Source organism: Oncorhynchus nerka, linkage group LG21, assembly GCF_034236695.1.
Source record: "Oncorhynchus nerka isolate Pitt River linkage group LG21, Oner_Uvic_2.0, whole genome shotgun sequence".
Lineage (NCBI taxonomy): Eukaryota > Metazoa > Chordata > Actinopteri > Salmoniformes > Salmonidae > Oncorhynchus > Oncorhynchus nerka.
In genome coordinates this window covers 19343194-19367101 of record NC_088416.1, presented here as the reverse complement: position 1 = coordinate 19367101, position 23908 = coordinate 19343194, and the positions used below count along the sequence as shown (strand labels likewise).

The 23908-nt window shown below is 46.1% G+C and overlaps 1 protein-coding gene across 4 annotated transcripts in view; it reads right to left on the bottom strand.

Moving 5' to 3' along the window:
* LOC115104028 (KAT8 regulatory NSL complex subunit 1-like) overlaps positions 1-23908 on the bottom strand; it is an 80015-nt gene that overhangs the window by 2844 nt on the left and 53263 nt on the right. For 3 of the 4 annotated variants that reach the window (XM_065006408.1, XM_029625167.2, XM_029625168.2), the window contains 12 exons: positions 10371-10512; positions 9717-9809; positions 9012-9118; positions 8054-8249; positions 5306-5477; positions 3810-3998; positions 2763-2945; positions 2244-2404; positions 1987-2111; positions 1591-1648; positions 1189-1301; positions 149-446 (listed from right to left, as the gene is read on the bottom strand). In XM_065006408.1, coding sequence (XP_064862480.1) covers positions 149-446; positions 1189-1301; positions 1591-1648; positions 1987-2111; positions 2244-2404; positions 2763-2945; positions 3810-3998; positions 5306-5477; positions 8054-8249; positions 9012-9118; positions 9717-9809; positions 10371-10512 — 1837 coding nt within the window. The remainder of the gene's footprint in view (positions 1-148; positions 447-1188; positions 1302-1590; positions 1649-1986; positions 2112-2243; positions 2405-2762; positions 2946-3809; positions 3999-5305; positions 5478-8053; positions 8250-9011; positions 9119-9716; positions 9810-10370; positions 10513-23908) is intronic. The other variant, XM_029625169.2, reaches the window with a different exon arrangement.

Below are 23908 nucleotides of genomic sequence, written 5' to 3'. Positions count from 1 at the left end.
ACATTTATCCCCAAAAGGCCAGGTGTCTTCTCATATATCCTCTACAATCTGCCACGGTATTCACAAAGACGGCATACACACTGATTAAACAGCTGAAGTGTGTGAACGCGTGTATAGTGCGGAAGTGTTTGCGCTATTGGGAGCCTACCAGTTCTTCGTAGGTGCCTTCAGGTGTGGAGCAGCGCGTGTCTTCGTTGGAGAGCAGGCGGTGGGAGTCCCTGGAGCCTATAGGGGTGTAGGAGTACCCTCCCGCTGTGTAACACCCTGGGGTGTAAGGGTAGGATAGCAGGTCGGGGCTGGCCGGGGAGCAGGGGGAGGCGGCACTGCCGTAGTCCTGCAGGGCGTGGAAGTGGGCTGTGTCTGGGGAGGAGGGCTGCGGCGTGGAAGGGTTGGTGCTGCTCAGTAGGGGAGTAGTGCGACCATCCAACCGTCCACTGACATACGAACTGGAAGGGGTTTGGGGGGGAGAAAGGGGAGTTAACTTGACATGGAGAACAGAAACAAAGTCTTCAGCTAGACCTCAATTGAACAGAAAGGAGAATAGCCTTAAGTAGAGAAACCTATCATCTAGATTCTAGAAGGCCAAAGGTCAAATAGGTGCGGATAATATTTGTCCTGTTTCACCTAATGTACAAGTGGGTAACCTGTATGAGTGTATGAATTGGATTTTTTTTAATGCATATCCCAACTCCTCGAGACCCTAGGAGAGTGGGGTCAAGGCCAGGGAAAACGTCGACGCTCAATGGCACATCGGCAGATGTTTCTCCTAATCCGCCCGGGGATCTGAGAACCAGCGACCTGGCCCAGCACTCTTAACCGCTAGGCTATTTGCCAAGGTGTTTCCTGTGCTGCACTGCAGTATAACGTGCTGGATCTGGCTATTCTAGGTAGAAACGACAGTGCAAAAATGTCAAGTTTCCGAGATACGAGAATCACAATCAATATGCAGCTCAGAACCTCATCTCTGCTACAGATCACACCAAAAAGACTGGTTCCTGGATTAATAAACAAATGAGAAAAACCTTCCACATACACTGCTTATTGGAAAAACTATGGGGAGTGGGTGGATTGGGGCAGACCTTGGGGGTCTTGTATTGGGGCAGCCCATTTTGCAGGGGTGTCTTCTTGCAACTCATAATGTGGGTAGGGTGTGTCTTGTTGTTGGGGGTTTTGGTGTGTGTTACTGACCGGCTGCCTCTCCTCTTGGCGATGGCGCTGGCCGTCCAGCTCCAGCGGGAACGCTCCTGGTCCTCGCAGGGCTGGTGCAGCTGGGAGAACGCAGTGTCTGTCAGGTCCTCAATCTGGGAGGGAAGAAGGGAGAGAGAGAGATCAGCACTCCAAGTTAGTGCTGTAACACTTGATGAATGCGGCTTGCAGTCAAACGTTGGTTTGGTTATTACCGTTAAATGTATTGCATCAGAGCTATACGGTGAAAAGCGAGCAGTTATTTGGGGGTTGGTGGCAGCTCTACCTAGATGTTTGACATCTTTGGACAACACTGTGCAACTGAATCATACTTCTGGTCTGCATCGGTAAACTACGCCAATTGAGATTCTGAAAAGGTCATACCAAGAGAAAATCTTTTTTTACCTCCTCAATGTCAGCCTCCTCAGCGATAGGCTTAGCACAAATGTCAACCTCCTTCCAACTGCAAAATGGAAGCCAGATAATTAATACATCAGTAATTCACCACCCACGTGTTTGTGTGTTCAAGTGAGAGTACAGCTGATGTGCGTAGCTCTGGGCATTCTCTCTTAGGCACAGATTTCGGATCAGCTTACAGACCCCCAAATCATATCCTAACAATTGCTATTTGCCCTTCTGGACATATCTAGGATCAGCATTACAGTCCCATATCCTAACCGTTATTAATCTATTAGATGGGGGAAATAACCAAACTATCTTTGGATTTGTGATTAGTTTCCTGACTCGAGGCAACTTCCTCATGCCGAGGTAGGCATGGCGGCCATTTTGTGTCTTGTGTACCTGGGGGTGAGGATCTCCTTGTACTGCAGCTTCTCCACGCGGGTGGTGGCTGCCACAGACATGGGGATGACGATGTTGTTGATGTCAAATGAGCTCTCTCCCCTCCTCCTGCGGATGGGCTGATGCTGTACGGGGTAGAAGGGGAGCAGGGTCAGTCACCGTCAATCCAACTTCTACAGACTAGTTCACCATTACTGTTCCAATCAATCACACAGTACACAGTTTTAAAACCAGATGTGTGTGTGTGTGTGTCGTACCGGGGCGCTGTTGTCCCTCAGGCTGCTGTTGAAGGAGGTGAAGTGCACGGAGCAGGTCTCTGAGGAGGCTGACAGCTGTCGGAGCAGGGAGCTGTGGGCGGGGAGCCCAGCAGATAGAGACGGGCACAGACTGCCCCCATCCAGGTACAGCTTAGGGGTGTCTGAGAGAGAGAGAGAGTACGGGGGAAGAGAGCGAGAGAGAGTAGAGGAAATCCTATTAAATACACCTGGAATCCTCCAGACTGATTGATATACATCCATCTGTCAAGCTTTCGAGCCTTAACAATTCAGTAAGTGACACGGGATAAAAAGGATACGGAAAATAAAGATGGACCTTCTAAAAAGTTTAAGTGATATGGAAAGGGTCAAAGGTAGAGTGAAAAAATGGTGGAAGCGGTGTGACAATTACCCCTCAGAACTCATTTGAGCTGCTCAAGCTATGAGACAGGTGCTGAGGGCGGAAGAGGGAAAGATGAGGCAGAAAGAGAGAGAGGAAAATAAAGACTGTAGGCAACTTACTGTCCATACTGTCCAGCGACAGCGAGTGTTCTCGGGGCCTCTTGCGTGCGTGGCTCTTGTCGTAGGGCCTGTGCCCCTGCTCCCCTCGGTAGTGGGGGCGGCCCTCCAGCTTGGTGGACCCCAGCAGGCTGTCCAGCTGCTGCCTGTGTAGCTTCTCTGAACGCACCTTGTGGTGGGACAGGCCTGGGGAGTGGGTAGAGCAACATGGGGGGTTAGGCAGTGTGTATCTTTTGCGCACACACACATATTTCTGATTTTGTCCAACAGTGTTAATTGGCTGTAAAAAAAAAAAAGTAGACCCCACCACGTCACTAAAGCGGTCATATTTTCGGCAAGGTCTGTGAGCGAGTGGGTCTGCGTGAGAGTACAAATGCGAACAAAACTGGCTTAGAGATGTACATTTTAACATTGTGCTGCAGAACTCTGGAGAGCACCGAGCATCAATTATGTAACTTCGTAATTAAATTATTAATCGGTGTCTCACGCTCCATCCATCCGTCTGTGCTCTCTGAATAGGGTCCATGCATTCGAAGCTGAAAACTACCTAGGCTTCTTTATCAATCACACTGAGAGGAAAGCGCTTTGTCATTTAGACAGCTGAGTCACTGTATTTACCAGAAAACGCTGGGCCACACACTCACACCTGAATACTACAGAGTACACCAAACAAAAGAAGCGCTTGTTAATGTAGGGCTGTGAAATTTCAGGCTGGTGGGGCCTCGTACGTTTGCGCGTTGTTACACAAGTATATGAACCGCCAATACTGATCATATCTCTAAGAGCTTTGCAAAACTAAGAGATCCTTCCTATACGTCACCTTACAGTGTACATTTGGGTCTGTTGCGTTACACAACATTTAAGGTGTAGAAAATGAGCATGCTTAGGAACAAATGGCTATACGAGCCTTCCCTACTGGGAGGCAATACCCCATTGCTTGGCTTAAAGTCTAAGGCTTTTAGAGGTGATGAGCCTTTATCTATGGACTGTGGAGAGGAGGGAGTTGGTCATCTTGTGTTTGTCTTTGGAGGTGAAGGAGGCTTTACTTACGGACTGTGGAGAGGAGGGAGTTGGTCATCTTGTGTTTGTCTTTGGAGGTGAAGGAGGAGGGGTCGTGAGGGCGTCCCACGGAGAGCTTGTGTTTCAGGGAGAGCTTCTTCAGGGGTTTCATCTTCTCCAGGGGCCGGCTGTTCCAGTGGGACTTCAGGACGCGCTGCAGGTGCAGACTCATCGTCACGTCTGCATAAACACACGGGGGGGTTGTGGTTAGCAGCAGATAATAACGTTGTTTTTTCCCTAATCATCTTTACAAGCTCTTGGCAGGAGCTCTCAAACTATGCTGTTTATGACTTATGCTTTATTGATAATTCATTGTTCATATAGTTCGGCTGATCATTGTGTTTTACATTGTATGACATCAAATGTTATGTGTGTTTCTGCATATGTACCAAGATGTTCAAATAAACCTACACCTAAACAGAGCACATTGGCCCGGCAAAATAGAAACAAAGCACTGGTCAGGTATCGAGAACTGTATAGGCCGTAGATTCTAGAGGGACTACAGATCAGATCAAACTTAGAAAAACGACAAACCCCATCAACCGTGCACTATTAGAAAGGCCAACGCCACTGTGTGTTCCAGCTACAGCAGGTGGTGGGCCCTCGCTTCAGACAGACAGTAGCATCGCATGGTCATAGACTGACTGCATTGCCTTTTCAACCACCAACTATCCCCTCTCTCACCAGTTGACCTACTTGACTGCACCATCCATCTCCAGCCAGTCCTTTATACCTCATTACGCTGCAGACTTTTGAAGCTTTCACATCTCTCAGGCCTAGCTAGCTAGCTCCTCTCATGTGGAAAAGGCACATCTGGGACTGTGAGAGAGGGGGAGGGTGGATGCATTGAGCAGCAGTGCTTTGACAGAGCGTCAGAGTGGATTTCTCACTCAATCCACCAGGGGGAGGACTTCAGCAAGTCCAGAATGGAAGCTCTAGAAGCCCCTCCACCCCTGCTGACCCCCCCGAGGATTTGGCCTGCTTTCATCCTTCTTTCTACATCCTACTGGCAGGCCCACATTTACAGGCCCTTTACTAAAGCAGTAGAGAAGTGTGGGAGGGAGCCCACTGGTGGAAATCAGAGTCATAATGAAATACACGCTACATGATATGTATGGAATAATGACCCTTGATTGGATTGAAGCTGGTGGTGCTGCAAGTTGTTGATACGACAAAGCTACAGCTCAAATTCTGCCTAGAAAATAGTCTATATAGTATTCCATACTGGATCCTTATCACTTATAAACCAACTATGCTGCTCCTCTACCCAGCAAGCACAGGATGGCACAGCCACCCCTGTCCCTTGTTAGCCAACCCTTGACCCAGGGCATGACGAGGTAGGAGCTACTTACAACTGTGAAAGAAAAGATGTGGTGCACGTAGCTACTAGGCTTACCCTGTTTTAATGCAACGTTGTCTCCGGCTGGAGCGGGTGTGAACGCTCAAATCAATTCAAATCAATCCATCAACAAACCAATCAATCTTACCGTCTGAGAGGGAGAGGATGGGGTGCACGCAGGGGTCGAACTGGGACAGCCTCTCCAGTAGAGGGCGCTCGTACTGGACGTCAGAGGAGGAGAGGGTGCGGCCGCCACACGTCATACACTGGGGGTTGACCTCGCAGCCGCAGCGAGGACCCTGTACGCACAGCCTCTGGCCCTGGAGAAGAGAGGGAGGGAGGGAGGGGGAAGGAGAGTGGGATGATTCAACATATTTAACCAGGTAGGCCTGAGTAATCGAGTCGGAGTACAAATTCTCAATGCAATAACAAGCGTGTAATATCGACAGGGGGAACATGTAAACAACAGAGGGAAACAGTCTCTGACGGAGATCGGATAGAACTAGTCATCCTATTTCTGTTCCAACAACAACATACCGTTGCACAATAGCAACACTTGCTTCTAAAGTCAAAAAATGAAACCGCCGCAAACATGGGTACTTTCTACAATGCCTGCCTTCTTGTAAAGGGAAAATCAAAAATCGGACCATGTTCAAATTGTTTCAGAAATAAAAACATGCATAGATAGCACCATTAGCTTAGCTCTGCCTGCCAATAGCATAGGCGAAGCCTTTGAAACTGCGGCTGTGCTGGTTTAATAAGCCAGAGTTCCTGTTTAGTTTATGGCTTTAACAACGATCTGAAATACTAGGGGCTGAGAGGACAGCTTGTTCACAGCGGGTTCCCGTTATGGCCGCGTTTCCTGTTACTGAACAGAGTAGGAGTGTTGATCTAGGATAAGTCCGTCCCCACCCCGTCCAGCCAAACCTTTTTGAATTGTGGGTTTCTGTCAGCCAGCTCCTCCTAGTCGGGAAATATAACAACACGTCTGCTTTTAATAGAACACGAGGCAGCAGCACTCAGCCCTACCTGTGTCGTTGGAAACTAGCCACCTGTTCCAAGGCCACTTCGCATGAAGGAGTCGACCTCTTTGGAGAATGCAGAGGTAGAAGACATGTAGACGAAATACACACACCGAGGGTATGAGAGTTCTAATGCAGATCCTTAAAATGTACTGGCGTGTAGGCTGGTGGTCACTCATCACAAACCCATATGCTGTAGTTTGTTAATGTACTAACACGTGCACTCCCCACATGTAATCACACTTACTGCTCGTACAAACACAGATGCTCGTGTGTCCTTTCACACTTGTAACTCAAGACACATACAGACCGGCATACATTCGCTGGTTTTTTGTTGTTGCCACTTGTCCTTTGGACAAGTAAGACTGATTTTGTACTCATCAGAAAGCTCAAGTCACTTGTCCCCCAAATAATGATGGTCTGTAACACCATGGGCCAAAAGGATGACTTGATGCAAAGGAATCACTTTACAAAATACAATTACCATTATTATTACCACACAGAGAATCACAAAAATGTAGGCTACCCTCTGCCAACAGGCTTATTTGCATATTCAAGCCTGTTTGAAAATAGAACACTGCCCCTTTAAGGCTCTCCTGGAGGATGGTTGGCCTTAAACATACTACAACTAAACACTTTGTCTTTATAACATACTTTACTAATTTAATGAATCAGGGATCAAACGGCTAAGGTTGGCTACCTCAAAGCAAGGTAACTAACAAATACATGTTTATTTGCATTGTAAGGCTAAAACATTCAGGTTTGAGAGGAGATCTATTGACAGCATTGGGAATAATTTGTCATTTGGGCTAGGTCAAATCATACACATACTTTAACGCTGTCAGAATGACATGGCCAATGCTTAATATAGCTTTTCAAATGTGTCAAGATTTGTTTCTCAACTCCCAATGTCGAGTGCTTGAGAGGCGGTTTCACAACAGGAGTATTATACCCGTTCATTATTCACGACGAGTGCTGGTGGAAAGTTTTTGTTTTTTTAGGACGTCGGACATGACAATGACATTAATAGATGTAGCTTTTAGATAAATATTTAACTGCTGAGATAACTAGCCCGGCAACACGATATGTTTTGAATTGGCTCTCTAGTTTAATTGGTTGTCTATCGTTATTTCATAGAACTACCTGCTGCAATGTCGCCCCCCCCTCTCTCCTCGGGCCCAATCAAACAGGCACAAAGCAGGTGATGCCCACGCCATGACTTTTCAAGGATTTTCATGACCATACGAACCCTGTTTGCGGACCAAAAACGAGCTATACCTGGGAAAATAACTCACTAACTAGCAAGGGATACGAAGAAATGCGCAAACGTGGCTACATGCAGCTCTGATCTCAAAAGTGATTGACATACCCCGCCGTTCAATGCAATATAATCATATTCTGATGTGCTCTGCATAAATTGGGAGAACAGTGCACAACAACGCATGTGGAGGATACTCTGGTCCAATTCTGATGTGAGTAATTGCTTGATACTGTGTTACTTGATACTTTTTTACTTGGCCATCCGGACAACATACAGTATTCTATACTCTGCTTGTCTCACATACCGGACAAACGGACAAGCGTTAATGTCGAGCAGTGAACAAATATACACACACACCAATCCACCACCCATGTGTAAAAGGACACGCATTGCAGATAGCATATCCATATAAAACACACACATAATATATAGGCTATACACAGACAAAATCGGCCAACCACTCTGTAGTTCAAGGACACTGACAGTCATACTAGCAAACAATACACTACCCACTACCCAGTAAACAACAAAAAGAGCTGAAAACACACAGAATGACAATGTAGCAGTGAAAGCGTACCAACACAAAGACATTACAACACACGCACACACAAACCTTGCGGTTGAGGTTTGTGACGGTGCTCGGCCTGACGAGGCGTCGTCTCTTGCAGCTGAGGGGGCGTGTGCGGGCCGCCACACACGTGTCGTCCTGAGGGGAGCACGGTAGCTGGGGCTGGGACGAGGGCAGGCTCTGCTGCTGCTTCCTCAGCTGCTTCTCCAGGTCAGAACACTCTGGAGAGCCAGGCCGCAGGCTGGAAGGGAGGGACAGTCACTCATCAATACTACGCTACACGAAGATGCTCTCTATATCCCCTCACAATCGCGCATTCTTCTGCCTCTTCCCGAGCAGGCATAAAAGAAACCGAGACCGGACAAGTAGACGTACAATGGATTATGCTCATTGTAGTTAATGGAATTCAAATAATTGAACCGATGTGGTCAACTAGTTTAAAAAAAGAAAAATAACAGAACATTTGGTTAGTCACTCAGCACTAATAAATATGGACAATCTATGTCTATGACAAAAGCTGGAGGGAAGATTGCTCATCAACACTGCAGTACATGACTCTATATATTGCTACTACTACTATGACTGATAATATTCATAATGATAATTCTGGATTTGTGTTTTGACTGTCCATTGAGTGGCTTATTTAGTAGGTCTCAATGTAACAGTATGGGGGAAAACTCCGATCCTATTTATAATGAGTGTGAATACGTATTACTCGGTGACAGAATGATTATCCCATTCACAGTTCTGCATTCCACTAGAGGAAAACAGAGGTTGCAGAATGAACACATGTACGTACAAGTTTGTACAGTGCTGCGTGTACAAACCCTGTAGTATGTTTGGGAAGTAGAGTGAGCAGCTGCAATTCCCACATGGATCATGTCCCCTCACACACACACACACACCCCTTTGTTCAGACGGAGTGGTTGGCATAGAGGCCGCCTTGCTGAAAGGACACACACCTACTGAACGGGTAAAGAGGGATCATTCCATTGCGTCGTACCTGTTGATGATCCCATTGACCCGTCTCCCGGGCGCGCAACCTTTCCTCAGGCCCGTTTCCACGGAGACCGTTCCGGGACCTTCGGCCCCACCGTCTGAGCCGCACTCCTGGAACCAAAGACAAGGTTGGCACGGCTAACATGGAACCTCTTCAAAACTCTTCCAACCCACCCTCCTCAACTCCATTCCACTACAGCCTAGCCCAGAACAGTTGAATGACCTCCTAGTGAATTCCTCGGGCCACAACTGAATGGATAGAAAGGTCAACACGACTTGGCATGACAAAACAAAGACCACCACTGTTTTGGGACCTCCCCCTCCTCACCCATTCTCTTCCCGAGATAGTAGTCTCTCCCTCCCAAGTCCCGGGGGCTGGTTGGGGTTCTGTGGGCGAGTCTTGTTCCCTTCTCTCTATTTTGGGCACAGTGCCAGGGTGCCATGTTGAGCGGTGTATTCTCTCCCTCCCTCTTTTCTTTCTCCCCTGAACTGGTAGGGAGGCACCACACTAAGTGGAAAAGTCACATTTGATTCTTTCTCTATGAAAACAGCACATCATACTACATGACTTAAGAGGATGTCAGCACAACCCTGAACCTATTCGTCTAAAATTAGGGCATGTTTAGGATACGCGAGTTGTTGTCTAAGAAATGAAGACACCGGCTTGTTGAGGATCTGATTGGACAGTTACATCGTCAGACTCATTTACCTGTATTACCGGGCAACCAACAGGCTCCGCCTTCACCTCCCCGTCCTCAGGTGACACGTCAAAGGGGGAGGTCTCTGCCAGGATTATGGAACCCTACGAGAGCGCAGATATGCCAGGGTGAGCTCTTCAGTCCTTCTGATTCATAACACCAGAGGTAACAGTGGCTAGGCACCAAAGTAACTGGCTTTGGTGTAGCCACAGACAGGGGTAAGGGGCCCCATGAACAAGCTACACATTTTTACCAGGAAGGCTATGATATTCCACTGGGAAATGACCGTTGGATGGATGAAGTGAGAGAAAGAAAGAAATAAAAAAGTGGGAGAAGCAGAGGATAAGAGTGGGGAAGAAAATGAGGGCTAAAAGCAGACAGACATGTCAGATGTATCGAGGCAACATACTCTTGATAAGAACAGAATAGAAAAGCGCTCCCACTCTTCCCATCCGTAGTTGAGGCGTGAGCTAAGCTACCTTGAGCGTGGGGATCGAGCGACACGTTAGGTCACGTGACCTGCTTCTACATCCCCCATCTACCAATGACACGGCTTTCAACCGGTCCGCCCCTTCCCTTCCATTCTTGAACTTGTTGCCAGTGCCACCCAGGTGGCTGAGACTGAGGGTGCAGTGTTGTGTGTATGGTGTGGTGGCGGTGCTGACCTTGTTGGAGCGGAGCTGGCGGTAGATGTCCGTCTGCTGGCGGATGCGGTACTCCAGGTCAGACACGTGGGCCTGCAGCCAGTTCCAGTGGCTGACTATGGAGGCCCTATCCACCGCGTAGCGCCCCTCCGCACGTCTCCATCTGTCGGGCAGAGCGAGGAGGAGGACAGGGTCAGAGCAGAGGCAGGCGAGAAGGGAGTGTGCGCGTCGGTGTGAAAGAGCGATCGTGTGTGGGAAGTGTGACTGCTTGTTTGGAGGACGGTCCGTGAGGGCTCCGAGGTCAGTGACAATGACTTTTGGAATGAAGTAAAAAGGGGGCGTCAAAAATAACACTAATGGGGGGAGCCTCAAAAACATCCACCCGCCTTCATTCACAACACTAGCCACAGACTTTTGTTATTACATCTAAGCCACCACACACACACACGGGATGGGTGTGGTTATTCGAACGGGCGTTAGTATTTGGTTACTTACAAGTTCATAAAAAAAATATGTAAAAGGCTTGGTCTAAAATTTGATTTAATTATCTGTGACATTGCTTCATTCTAGGACCGACCTTGCCACTCGAAATGTTTATGTAACAACAGTTCTGACATTTCGTACCAATACACCCCATAAAAAAGATGCACCAGTAGCCTAGACACTTTTCACACGTCTAGCTCGCTATTGTCGGTCAATCAATCAATCAATCAGCGAAGCTTTACAGGCAGAGGCTCCATGTGTAGCAAGTGAATTGGGACATTTCTAACCGATGGAAAATCCCCCTCTCTCCAACAAGCAAAGTGCACCACCTCTCCTGAGTCACGTGAGCAAGTTGCCATTGAAGTAAAAAAAAAAATATATATATATATATATACACTCATAGTATTTGAATAGTAAAATCAAATGCCCATGCTTAACACACACACACACTTCCAGTCCCCCAGTAACTGATTACCTTTAGACTAATCAAATCGACACTTTCTCTTGGCTCCCCGAGCTGCTCGACTTTGTTTGTGTTTCTTACGTTTCAATAGCAGTAGCAGCACAAAACTGTAGTTGCCACATTTCCACTGAATCCCCTTCTCATGTGTTCTACACCTGGGCCTGCATGCCTAGTAGTTGCTTCCCCAACCCTGAATGAGCTGTGTTCAAGCCAAGACTTCGACATGATGGCGATGTGAGCGAAGGACATTTTGGGAGGTCTGTGAAATGACTCAAGATTACCCTCGATCACACTCTGTCGCAGAAAGAGGGAGAGAGGGAGGGAGAGAGAGGGAGAGAGGGAGGGAGAGAGAGGGAGGGAGAGAGAAAAACAAGGGTGGGAGGGGCGACAGAGAAGACAGGGACAGTGAGGGCAAGAAATCAGTGCAACGGGGTAAAAGAGAGGGTAGGGAAAAGAGAGATGATCAGAAATGGAGAAAGTGAAGAGAGCGAGAGAGAAAAAGAGAGGGCTGCTATGTTCTTTCTGTAGAGCCAACATTACATAACCCACTTTCCTAGCAGTCTGGTGAGATGGCTGGAGACCAGTGAGGCCTCTGCTGCTACAGGCCCTCCTCCTCCTCCTTCCCCACCCCCTCATCTACTCTGACTGGAATTTAGAGGACAACCTCTCAACACACACTATGTGTGCGTCCCGCATGGCACACTATTCCCGATTTAGGGCACTCATTTTGACCGTGACCCATAGGGCTCTGGTGAAAAGTGGTCGACTATATAGGGGATAGGGTATCATTTGGGACAGGACCCGCCGGTTCAAGACTCGCCCAAACACCCATCCCCCTACGGCTCTCATTCTCACTCATTCTCTTTACAGCTATCAACAATAAGTACAGACCAACCGAACAAGGTCACTTTTGGCTTAGAAGGGGCCGTGTTCTCTCTTTCAGAATCTCTTAAACCGACAGAGACTAGTATAGCAAAACATGCTGTTTTCAGAACGTGGCAATGTAAAATAGAAAATGTCTTTCCAAGAGTCCGAGATTTTATGTCACACATTCAGAAGAAGTTTCCAAAGTTGTGCCTGTCTACACGGGCACAAACACACACCGTTTCATGACGGCTGGATATAAATACACCCTTCTCTTCACAGTTCCCTTTCGGAAAAAGGCATGATAAAATGGATGTGCACGAGAACATGCATGTATAATCCCTCTCTTTAGCACAATCACACATGCAGACTAATTAACACACACACAAAACTGTAGGAAAAGGCAGCCTCCCATTTCCATTGTTAGTGTGATATAGGAAAAGGAGCGTGACGTGGCCAGTTCCATGAAGGTAGCCCAGTGAGCAACAACATATGGGAGGACTTCAGAAGACTGAATAATCAGCTACTCAGAGATGGTGTATTTTATATTCTGATGAGTAAAAAGGACACACGGACTTATAAAACAAGGCCATTGCGGGGCGGGAGGTGGTGGGGAGAGAAACAATTAACTCCTCATGTCTAACCAAACAAACACAAATCTGAACCAGGACCCTTGAATCCAGTTTTTCCTGTTCATTATAAATTAACAGTGCTGTTTTCTACCCCTAATCTTCTTCTTTTTTTTCAATTAAAAGAAATTCCACATGGGATGTGTTGAGTGTGGGGGAAGGGCAGTACTGTAGTAGGCCAAGTACTGCAGCACTACAGTCAACCACCGGGGGCAGTGGATGGGCAAGCGACTGAACCATGTGTTGTAGGGCTATGGCGAGGAGGGAGAATGATGTGTGTAGGAGGGCTGTGGAGAGTGAGGGTGAGAGAGCGGAAGGGACAGAGGGAGGAGTTTTGGCTGCTGCTTGCTGCTGTAGCGACACAATGAGTCCCCCCCGCTCCTCTCTGTGATCCACATAGGAACAGGAAGCAGGCAAACAGGAAGTAGCCACAATCACAGACAGACAAGACACAGACGGACACACAGACGGACAGACAGACACACAGACGGACAGACAGACGGACAGACAGGACAGTCTTGAATGATGTAGAGGTCTTAATGTCACACTCCAGATGGAAACAATTACACTAGAGCTACCATTAAAATAAAACACTGGCGACCTACTGGTGTAGGGGTTCGTCTCAGTGGAAAAGCACCAGTACAGGGAAAACCAATAACACCGACGTTCACAGAAACACCCACACAATCTAAAAAACAAATGCCAGGACAGGAGCTCCGACAAGAAGTTGCTCTCACACAAAACATGAAGTGCGTGTGTATAATAACAACACTCTCACAGAGGGCACGTGAAGTGCCCCTGCTGACTTTCAGAAATCCAGATGAGGTTCTTTAGAAATAACAAGACATTTAATACATTTTACATTTAAATAAGTGCTCAGAGGGCGTTCGGCAAAAACAGGCCTCTTCCTTAACTTTCTGACAATACCATAATACAATTCTCTGTGGGAGTGTGACGGCCATCGGGAAAAACCAGTCACTCTTCATCTCTGACTAGTGCAGTGTAGCTGATATTCACTAAACACACACACAGTTCCGAGATGGCATAGCAGTTCAGACGTCTTTTGTCCTCGTCTTGTCGTGTCGTGTATATATATATATATTTACAACTTTTTTTCACATACATTTTATTTTTATTTTCCATCAACTCATCTTCAATACACTCTCCTGCAACCTGCCTCACCAATTGATATGTATAAATACGTATTATTTACCTCAAATCTGCAATCCTCCAAGAAGCTAGCCAGAAGCTAGCCAGAAACTCCAAGAAGCTAGCCAGAAGCTAATCAGAAGCTAGTTAGCTTCTTTACTGGCAACTCGTTAGTATTCAGCTAACCACGGTTTGTGGTCATCAGCTATCCTTTAACTCGAAAATCTATCGCCAGTTTTGTACGGCGTAGCGCGGCTCGGAACGGAACATACCGGACCGATTTTTCTCTCCATGTCCCTGGATTTCAACTGCTCTCTGGACATTCACTCCCGGATCTCACAGCTAGCTGGCTGCTATCCGTGTGTCTATCTGCTTTCGTCGATTCCGGAGCAAACATCAATTACTCCGGAGCTAGCCAGCTCCGTCAATCACTCCTGAGCTGCAGTCACCTATCCGGACCCGTTTTACTGCCTACGCGGAGCCCCACCGGGCCTTCACAACTGGACTGCCGACGTTATCTACCCGAAGGAGATCCGGCTGGCTCCTCCGTCGCGACGTTACCTGAACGCCCATCTGCGGCCTGCTAACCGTTAGCTGTCTTACCGGCTTCTCTCAGAATAGACAATCGGACAATTTATTTATTTTTATTATTATTATGTTTCTTCTTGGGCCTCTATAACTATATATATTGTTTTTATTTTTTTGTTGTTGTGTGATTTGGACTAATCCCCTCTACAACACGGAACTCCACTAATCTACTGACGGAACGCAAGAGGTGGCTAACAACAGACCTCCATCCTATGCTAGCTTGCTACCGATGTCCTGGCTAGCTGTCTAAATCGCCGTGACCCCCAAACCAACCTCTCCACTCCCTGGACCCTTTTGATCACTCGACTAAGGATGCCTCTCCTTAATGTCAATATGTCTTGTCCATTGCTGTTCTGGTTAGTGTTTATTGGCTTATTTCACTGTAGAGCCTCTAGTCCTGCTCACTATACCTTATCCAACTTATTAGTTCCACCACCCACACATGCAATGACATCTCCTGGTTTCAATGATGTTTCTAGAGACAATATCTCTCTCTTCATCACTCAATACCTAGGTTTACCTCCACTGTATTCACATCCTACCATACCTTTGTCTGTACATTATACCTTGATGCTATTTTATCGCCCCCAGAAACCTCCTTTTACTCTCTGTTCCAGACGTTCTAGACGACCAATTCTTATTGCTTTTAGCCGTACCCTTATTCTTCTCCTCCTATGTTCCTCTGGCGATGTAGAGGTGAATCCAGGCCCTGCAGTGCCTAGCTCCACTCCTATTCCCCAGGCGCTCTCTTTTGATGACTTCTGTAACCGTAATAGCCTTGGTTTCATGCATGTTAACATTAGAAGCCTCCTCCCTAAGTTTGTTCTTTTCACTGCTTTAGCACACTCTGCCAACCCGGATGTTCTAGCTGTGTCTGAATCCTGGCTTAGGAAGACCACCAAAAATTCAGAAATTTTAATTCCAAACTACAACATTTTCAGACAAGATAGAACTGCCAAAGGGGCGGTGTTGCAATCTACTGCAAAGATAGCCTGCAGAGTTCTGTCCTACTATCCAGGTCTGTACCCAAACAATTTGAACTTCTACTTTTAAAAATCCACCTCTCTAAAAACAAGTCTCTCACCGTTGCCGCCTGCTATAGACCACCCTCTGCCCCCAGCTGTGCTCTGGACACCATATGTGAACTGATTGCCCCCATCTATCTTCAGAGCTCGTGCTGCTAGGCGACCTAAACTGGAACATGCTTAACACCCCAGCCATCCTACAATCTAAACTTGATGCCCTCAATCTCACACAAATTATCAATGAACCTACCAGGTACCCCCAAAGCCTTAAACACGGGCACCCTCATAGATATCATCCTAACCAACTTCCCCTCTAAATACACCTCTGCTGTCTTCAACCAAGATCTCAGCGATCACTGCCTCATTGCCTGCATCCGTAATGGGTCAGCGGTCAAACGACCTCCACTCATCACTGTAAAACGCTCCCTGAAACACTTCAGCGAGCAGGCCTTTCTAATCGACCTGGCCGGGGTGTCCTGGAAGGATATTGATCTCATCCCGTCAGTAGAGGATGCCTGGGTATTTTTTAAAAATGCCTTCCTAACAATCTTAAATAAACATGCCCCATTCAAGAAAATTAGAACCAGGAACAGATATAGCCCTTGGTTCTCCCCAGACCTGACTGCCCTTAACCAACACAAAAACATCCTATGGCGTTCTGCATTAGCATCGAACAGCCCCCGTGATATGCAGCTGTTCAGGGAAGCTAGAAACCGTTATACACAGGCAGTTAGAAAAGCCAAGGCTAGCTTTTTTAAGCAGAAATTTGCTTCCTGCAACACTAACTCTAAAAAGTTCTGGGACACTGTAAAGTCCATGGAGAATAAGAACACCTCCTCCCAGCTGCCCACAAGATAGGAAACACTGTCACCACTGATAAATCCACCATAATTGAGAATTTCAATAAGCATTTTTCTACGGCTGGCCATGCTTTCCACCTGGCAACTCCTACCCCGGTCAACAGCACTGCACCCCCAACAGCAACTCGCCCAAGCCTTCCCCATTTCTCCTTCTCCCAAATCCATTCAGCTGAAGTTCTGAAAGAGCTGAAAAATCTGGACCCCTACAAATCAGCCGGGCTAGACAATCTGGACCCTTTCTTTCTAAAATTATCTGCCGAAATTGTTGCCACCCCTATTACTAGCCTGTTCAACCTCTCTTTCGTGTCATCTGAGATTCCCAAAGATTGGAAAGCAGCTGCGGTCATCCCCCTCTTCAAAGGGGGGACACTCTTGACCCAAACTGCTACAGACCTATATCTATCCTACCATGCCTTTCTAAGGTCTTGAAAGCCAAGTCAACAAACAGATTACCGACCATTTCGAATCTCACCATACCTTCTCTGCTATGCAATCTGGTCTCAGAGCTGGTCATGGGTGCACCTCAGCCACGCTCAAGGTCCTAAACGATATCTTAACCGCCATCGATAAGAAACATTACTGTGCAGCCGTATTCATTGATCTGGCCAAGGCTTTCGACTCTGTCAACCACCACATCCTCATCGGCAGACTCGACAGCCTTGGTTTCTCAAATGATTGCCTCGCCTGGTTCACCAACTACTTCTCTGATAGAGTTCAGTGTGTCAAATCGGAGGGTCTGCTGTCCGGACCTCTGGCAGTCTCTATGGGGGTGCCACAGGGTTCAATTCTTGGACCGACTCTCTTCTCTGTATACATCAATGAGGTCGCTCTTGCTGCTGGTGAGTCTCTGATCCACCTCTACGCAGACGACACCATTCTGTATACTTCCGGCCCTTCTTTGGACACTGTGTTAACAACCCTCCAGGCAAGCTTCAATGCCATACAACTCTCCTTCCGTGGCCTCCAATTGCTCTTAAATACAAGTAAAACTAAATGCATGCTCTTCAACCGATCGCTACCTGCACCTACCCGCCTGTCCAACATCACTACTCTGGACGGCTCTGACTTAGAATACGTGGACAACTACAAATACTTAGGTGTCTGGTTAGACTGTAAACTCTCCTTCCAGACCCATATCAAACATCTCCAATCCAAAGTTAAATCTAGAATTGGCTTCCTATTTCGCAACAAAGCATCCTTCACTCATGCTGCCAAACATACCCTTGTAAAATTGACCATCCTACCAATCCTCGACTTTGGCGATGTCATTTACAAAATAGCCTCCAATACCCTACTCAACAAATTGGATGCAGTCTATCACAGTGCAATCCGTTTTGTCACCAAAGCCCCATATACTACCCACCATTGCGACCTGTACGCTCTCGTTGGCTGGCCCTCGCTTCATACTCGTCGCCAAACCCACTGGCTCCATGTCATCTACAAGACCCTGCTAGGTAAAGTCCCCCTTATCTCAGCTCGCCGGTCACCATAGCATCTCCCACCTGTAGCACACGCTCCAGCAGGTATATCTCTAGTCACCCCCAAAACCAATTCTTTCTTTGGCCGCCTCTCCTTCCAGTTCTCTGCTGCCAATGACTGGAACGAACTACAAAAATCTCTTAAATTGGAAACACTTATCTCCCTCACTAGCTTTAAGCACCAACTGTCAGAGCATCTTACAGATTACTGCACCTGTACATAGCCCACCTATAATTTAGCCCAAACAACTACCTCTTTCCCAACTGTATTTAATTTATTTATTTATTTTGCTCCTTTGCACCCCATTATTTTTATTTCTACTTTGCACATTCTTCCATTGCAAAACTACCATTCCAGTGTTTTACTTGCTATATTGTATTTACTTTGCCACCATGGCCTTTTTTGCCTTTACCTCCCTTCTCACCTAATTTGCTCACATTGTATATAGACTTGTTTTTTTTTTTTTTTTACTGTATTATTGACTGTATGTTTGTTTTACTCCATGTGTAACTCTGTGTCGTTGTATGTGTCGAACTGCTTTGCTTTATCTTGGCCAGGTCGCAATTGTAAATGAGAACTTGTTCTCAACTTGCTTACCTGGTTAAATAAAGGTGAAATAAATAAATAAAATAAATAAAACACACACCGTGGATTTAATAGCTGCCAAACTGAGTCACTCGCTTTTCTCTTTCGACTTTTAGCTGACATTCTCGGTTGCGTGCACGCGGTCTCCAACTTGTCGGGGAGAGGTTATGTGCCATCCTCTCTGGTGAGGCTCCCTCATAGATCCATCCATAACACACTATCTGCATTGACCCTTTTTGTTAACTTTTTTATTTAAACTCATCACTTACTCTGTTTCTACTGTTTATTATCTATCCTGTTGCCTAGTCACTTTATTCCTAGTTATGTGTACATATCTACCTCATACGCCTACACATCAACTCGGTACTGGTACCCTGTGCATATAGCCAAGTTATCATTACTCATTGTGTGTTTATTACTACGTGCTATTACTAGTCTATTATTTCTCTCTGCATTGTTGGGAAGGGCCCGTAAAGTAGGCATTTCACGGTTAGTCTAGACCTGTTGTTGACAAAGCATGTGAAGAATAAAATTGATTCCTGTGTCTCTGTGAGAGGCCTGACTTCAGCGACACATAAAGAAGGGTCACAGAGCTCTTGAAACAAGCCATGGTGGAAATATAGGGATACACTGCCTGGCATTGAGAGGAAATCCAGAGTAATGTCAGTAAGGAGTATTACTGGCTTTGTGGTAGGAAAGTGTGTGTGTGTGTGTGTGTGTGTGTGTGACCTTGAAGCGTGGGGTCCTGTCCTCTCACCAGGGATGAGTCATTCACACCTGTCTCTACTCCGCTCTCACCTAGGAATGGTAGCTGTTTTGCAGGGCCGAGACGATACCAGTATCAAGATAGTTGTTAGTATTGTTGCAAGGAAACAAAACACAACGTGGATTTCACTTTTGTAAGAGACCAGCACCGATGTTGGAAACAAACATCATTAGATGGTTATCCATAGTGACTTTTATACATTTTACATACAGCAGGTTTTTAAAAAGGACCAAAGAGTGTGATCTGCATCGCATTATCATTTTTGGCATGGACATAATATTGCGCTACTGGTATCGTCACAGCCCTACTGTTTTGTAGTGTGTGTGTGTAGATAGACAGTAGTAATGTCCATAATAAAGGAATACCAGACCACAAGATGATGGCTGGCTGGTAAACGACAGAGAAATAAAACGGAATCTTATGCTCAATATAGCAATGATAACATCAAACTAGCCCACCACTCCAACGTCAAACCACGTGCCTTATGATTTATGTAAAAATCTAACACTTTGATTAATATTCCAGATATTTTCAGAAGTCAGTCAGTAGTGTACACATACACACAAACGAGAAACCCGCCCAACCAGGAAATGAACGCTGCGAGCAGTGAGGCAAAACAAAAACACAGGATATAAAAGGCTGGGTGGTAATCGTCATGGTCGCTGAGGTAACAGGGACTGAACCATCAAAGGAAATAACATCTGACTATTAAAAGGGTAAAGGAACGAGCGCAAGGGGAGAAAAATAATCCACCCTTCTTTAAAATACATTAGCATATCTAAATGCCATTAGCAGTGTGGGATGAGCCAGGAGCCTCATGCTGCTTTTAGCAGCAACAAAAGAGCGAGGGAGGGTGGAAAGATAGGAAGAGAGAGTAGCTCTTCCAGTCAGCCTGTGTGTGTGTGTGTGTGTGTCTGTCTATGGGCGGGGTTTAGTGGAGAACAAAGGGTTTGATGTGCTGGGAGAGAGAAAAAATAACGATCCCACCCACCTCCCGTCACATGACTAGCCTTCATGGCGCAGCAAAGACGGCACGAGTGAGAGAGACGAGTGAGAAGGCGGGAGTGAAAGAGAGGCGAAAGGCAGAGGCGGAAACAATTGAGGGAGAGGGGAGTGAGGAGCCGAGAGAGAAGCTGGTGAAAGAGAAGAGGGCGAGGAATGGAGAAGTCTGGGAAGGGCATTTACAAACCCATTCCATTCCTGCTGGAAAAATACAAGGAGATAATCAGGGCTCTTCTGAATGGTGCGACTCCAACACCATTATTGAGTTTGCAGATGACAAGGCGGTGGTAGGCCTGATCACCGATGACGATGAGAGCCTACAGGGAGGTGGGTCAGAGACCTGGCAGTGTTGTGCCAGGACAAAAACCTCTCCCTCAATGTCAGCAAGACAAAAGGAGCTGATCATAGACTACAGGAAACGAAAGGTAAGAGCACACCCCCATCCACAGGGCTGTAGAGGAGCAGGTCCAGAGCTTCAAGTTCCTCGCTGTCCACATCACCAAGGAATGAATTATCATGGTCCACACACACCAACACAGTCGTGAAGAGGGCATTACAACGGCCTCTTCCCCCTCAGGAGGCTGTAAAAAAAATTGTTATGGACCTTCAGATCCTCCAAAAGTTACACAGCTGCACCATTGAGAGTTATCTTGACTGGTTGCATCACCGCTTGGTATGGCAACTGCTTGGCATCGAGCCACAAGACGCTACATAGAGCAGTGCGTACGGCCCAGTATATCAATGGGGCCGAGCTTCCTGCCATCCAGGATCTCTACACCAGACTAAAAATGGTCAAACTCCAGTTCTCTCTGCTACTGCACATCAAGCGGGAGTGATGCATCATGTCTGGAACCAACAGGACCCTGAACAGCTTCACCCCCTAAGACATACATTTTATTTGACTGACCGACTAAGACAAACATGCCACAAGCACTGACAGGGAAACATGGTTTAAAGGGGCAATATGTGTTTTAAATGAATGATATAGGCCTACATCCATTAAAACAGTGGTGGGGTGACCTGCTTTGTTGTTTGAATCCCAGATTGCCACTTCAAAACATGTTTTATAATGACGCCAGATCAAGGGTGGGCCAATCCTCTACAATGGCTTACAATCCTCAGGCCTACAGATTCCTCTACCATAGTCCTCTACTATGTAAAAGTGTGTTTAGACCAAGTGATGGAGGACAGATATCAAAGGCCCTCGCTAAATGCTACTATTAAAGATGAAAGATTATGTCACCGGCCTACAATTCATTAAAATTGAAAAGCTGAAATGTCAGTAAGTATTCAACCCCTTTGTTTTGGCATGCCTAAATAAGATCAGGAGCAAATATGTGATAAACAACTCGCATAATAAATTAATGTTGTAGTGTGCAATAGTAGTGTTTAACATGATTTTGGAATGAATACCTCATCTCTGTACCCCACATATAAAATATGTAAGGTCCCTCAGTCGGGCAATGAATTTCAAACACAGATTCAACCACAAAGACCAGGGAGGTTTTCCAATGGCTCACAAAGGGCACCCATTGGTAGGGTGTACAAAATAAAATATTCCAAAAACATGCATCCTGTTTGCAACAGAGCACTAATGTAATACTGCAAGAAATGTGCAAAGCAATTCACTTTTTGTCCTGAATACACGGTGTTGTATTGGATTTGCCCGAAATATGACACATTACTGAGTACCACTCTCCATATTTTCAAGCATAGTGGTGGCTGTCGCAGTCGCAAAAACCATCAAGCACTATGATTAAACTGGCTCTCATGAGGACTGCCACAGGAATGGAAGACCCAGGAGTTACCTCTGCTACAGAGAAGTTCATTAGAGTTAACTGCACCTCAGATTGTGAAGCATTTATTTGGGCTGCAGTTAAAGTAACAGACATCTCAACAACTGTTCAGAGGAGACTACGTGAATCAAGCCTTCAGGGTCAAATTGCTGCAAAGAAACTACTACTAAAAGGTCACCATTAAGAAGAAGAGACTTGCTTGGGCCAAGAAACACATTAGACCCGGAGGAAATCTGTTCTTTGGTCTGATAAGTCCAAATGTGAGATTTTTGGTTCCAACCGCTACGTCTTTGTGATTCGCAGAGTAGATGAACGGATGATCTCTGCATGTGTGGTTCGCACCATGAAGCATGGAGGAGGTGGTGTGTTGGTGGTTTGCTGGTGACACTGTCAGTGATTTATTTAGAATTCAAGGCACACCTAATCAGCAAGGCTACCACAGCATTCTGCAGCGATACACCATCCCATCTGGTTTGCGCTCAGTGGGACTATCATTTCTTTTTCAACAAGACAATGCCCCAACACACTTCCAGGCTGTGTAAGGGCTATTTGGCCAAGAAGGAGAGTGATGGAGTGCTGCATCAGATGACCTGGCCTCCACAGTCACCAGACCTCAACCCAATTGAGATGGTTTAGTATGAGTTGGACCGCAGATTGAAGGAAAAGCATCCAACAAGTGCTCAGCTTATGTGGGAACTCCTTCAAGACTGTCGGAAAATCATTCCTCATGAAGCTGGTTGAGAGAATGCCAAGAATGTGCAAAGCTGTCATCAAGGCAAAGGGTGGCTACTCTGAAGAACCTAAAATATATTTAGATGTGTTTAACACTTTTTTGGTTACTACATGATTCCATTTGTGTTATTTCATAGATTTGATATCAATGTAGAAAATAGTAAGAATAAAGAAAAACCCTTGAATGAATAGTTGTGTTCAAACTTTTGACTGGTTCTGTATAAACAATGTTTTGATGAAAATAAATAAATGACTTCTTATAGCCCATACAAACACATTGAATAACAGAATCATGACATGGAACAACAAATCGTCCCCAAAAAAAAGATTCTCAAATTTTGTGCACAAATTTGTTTACATCCCTGTTAGTGAGCATTTTTCCTTTGCAAAGATAATCCATCCACCAGTTTTCAGCTCATGAAACATGGGACCAACACTTTATATTTTAGTTCAGTGTAGTTTGTAGGCCAAACCGTTTTGTGCAGATGCGGTGGATTGAGACACATCCAATTACAAAAAAAATGAAGATTTCTTTTATTATGCCAATTAGACATTGATCTAAGGGCGTTAATCCCACTTTGTAACAACAAAATGTGGAAAAAGTTCATGTGAATCACTGTGTGATTAAGACTGTCTGTGAATCAGAAGGGGTTTATGTGACAACGGTAAACTTGTGTCCTGCATACTGCAGCTTCTTGTCATTTCAGCTTCTCTACAAGGACAATAATGTTCACAATCGAAATGCAATCAAACAGTGGCATTGTCTACATTTCAACAGAAAATTGTCTACATTTTCCCCCATACACGATATTCCCCCTCCCCATCCCTCCCCCATTCTACTCTATCCCCTCCCACCGTCCTCTATCCCCTTCCACAATACTTCTTTCCCCTAACCCCCCCCACCCCACTATTAGCCCACTGGCGTGGGAGATAAGGCAGTAGAACCCAGTAAATCACGCCTGTTGAATGATGGTGGCCGGCCGGCCAGGCTGAAAGGCTCCTCTCTGGGTCCCCTGATAACATACCTGATTCTATAGACACCATGAGAGACGTAATCACCAGCCAGCCAAAAACCTGGTCTGCATCCCAAATGACATACGTTTGATGTTAATAGTAGTACACTATCGAGTGATAGGGT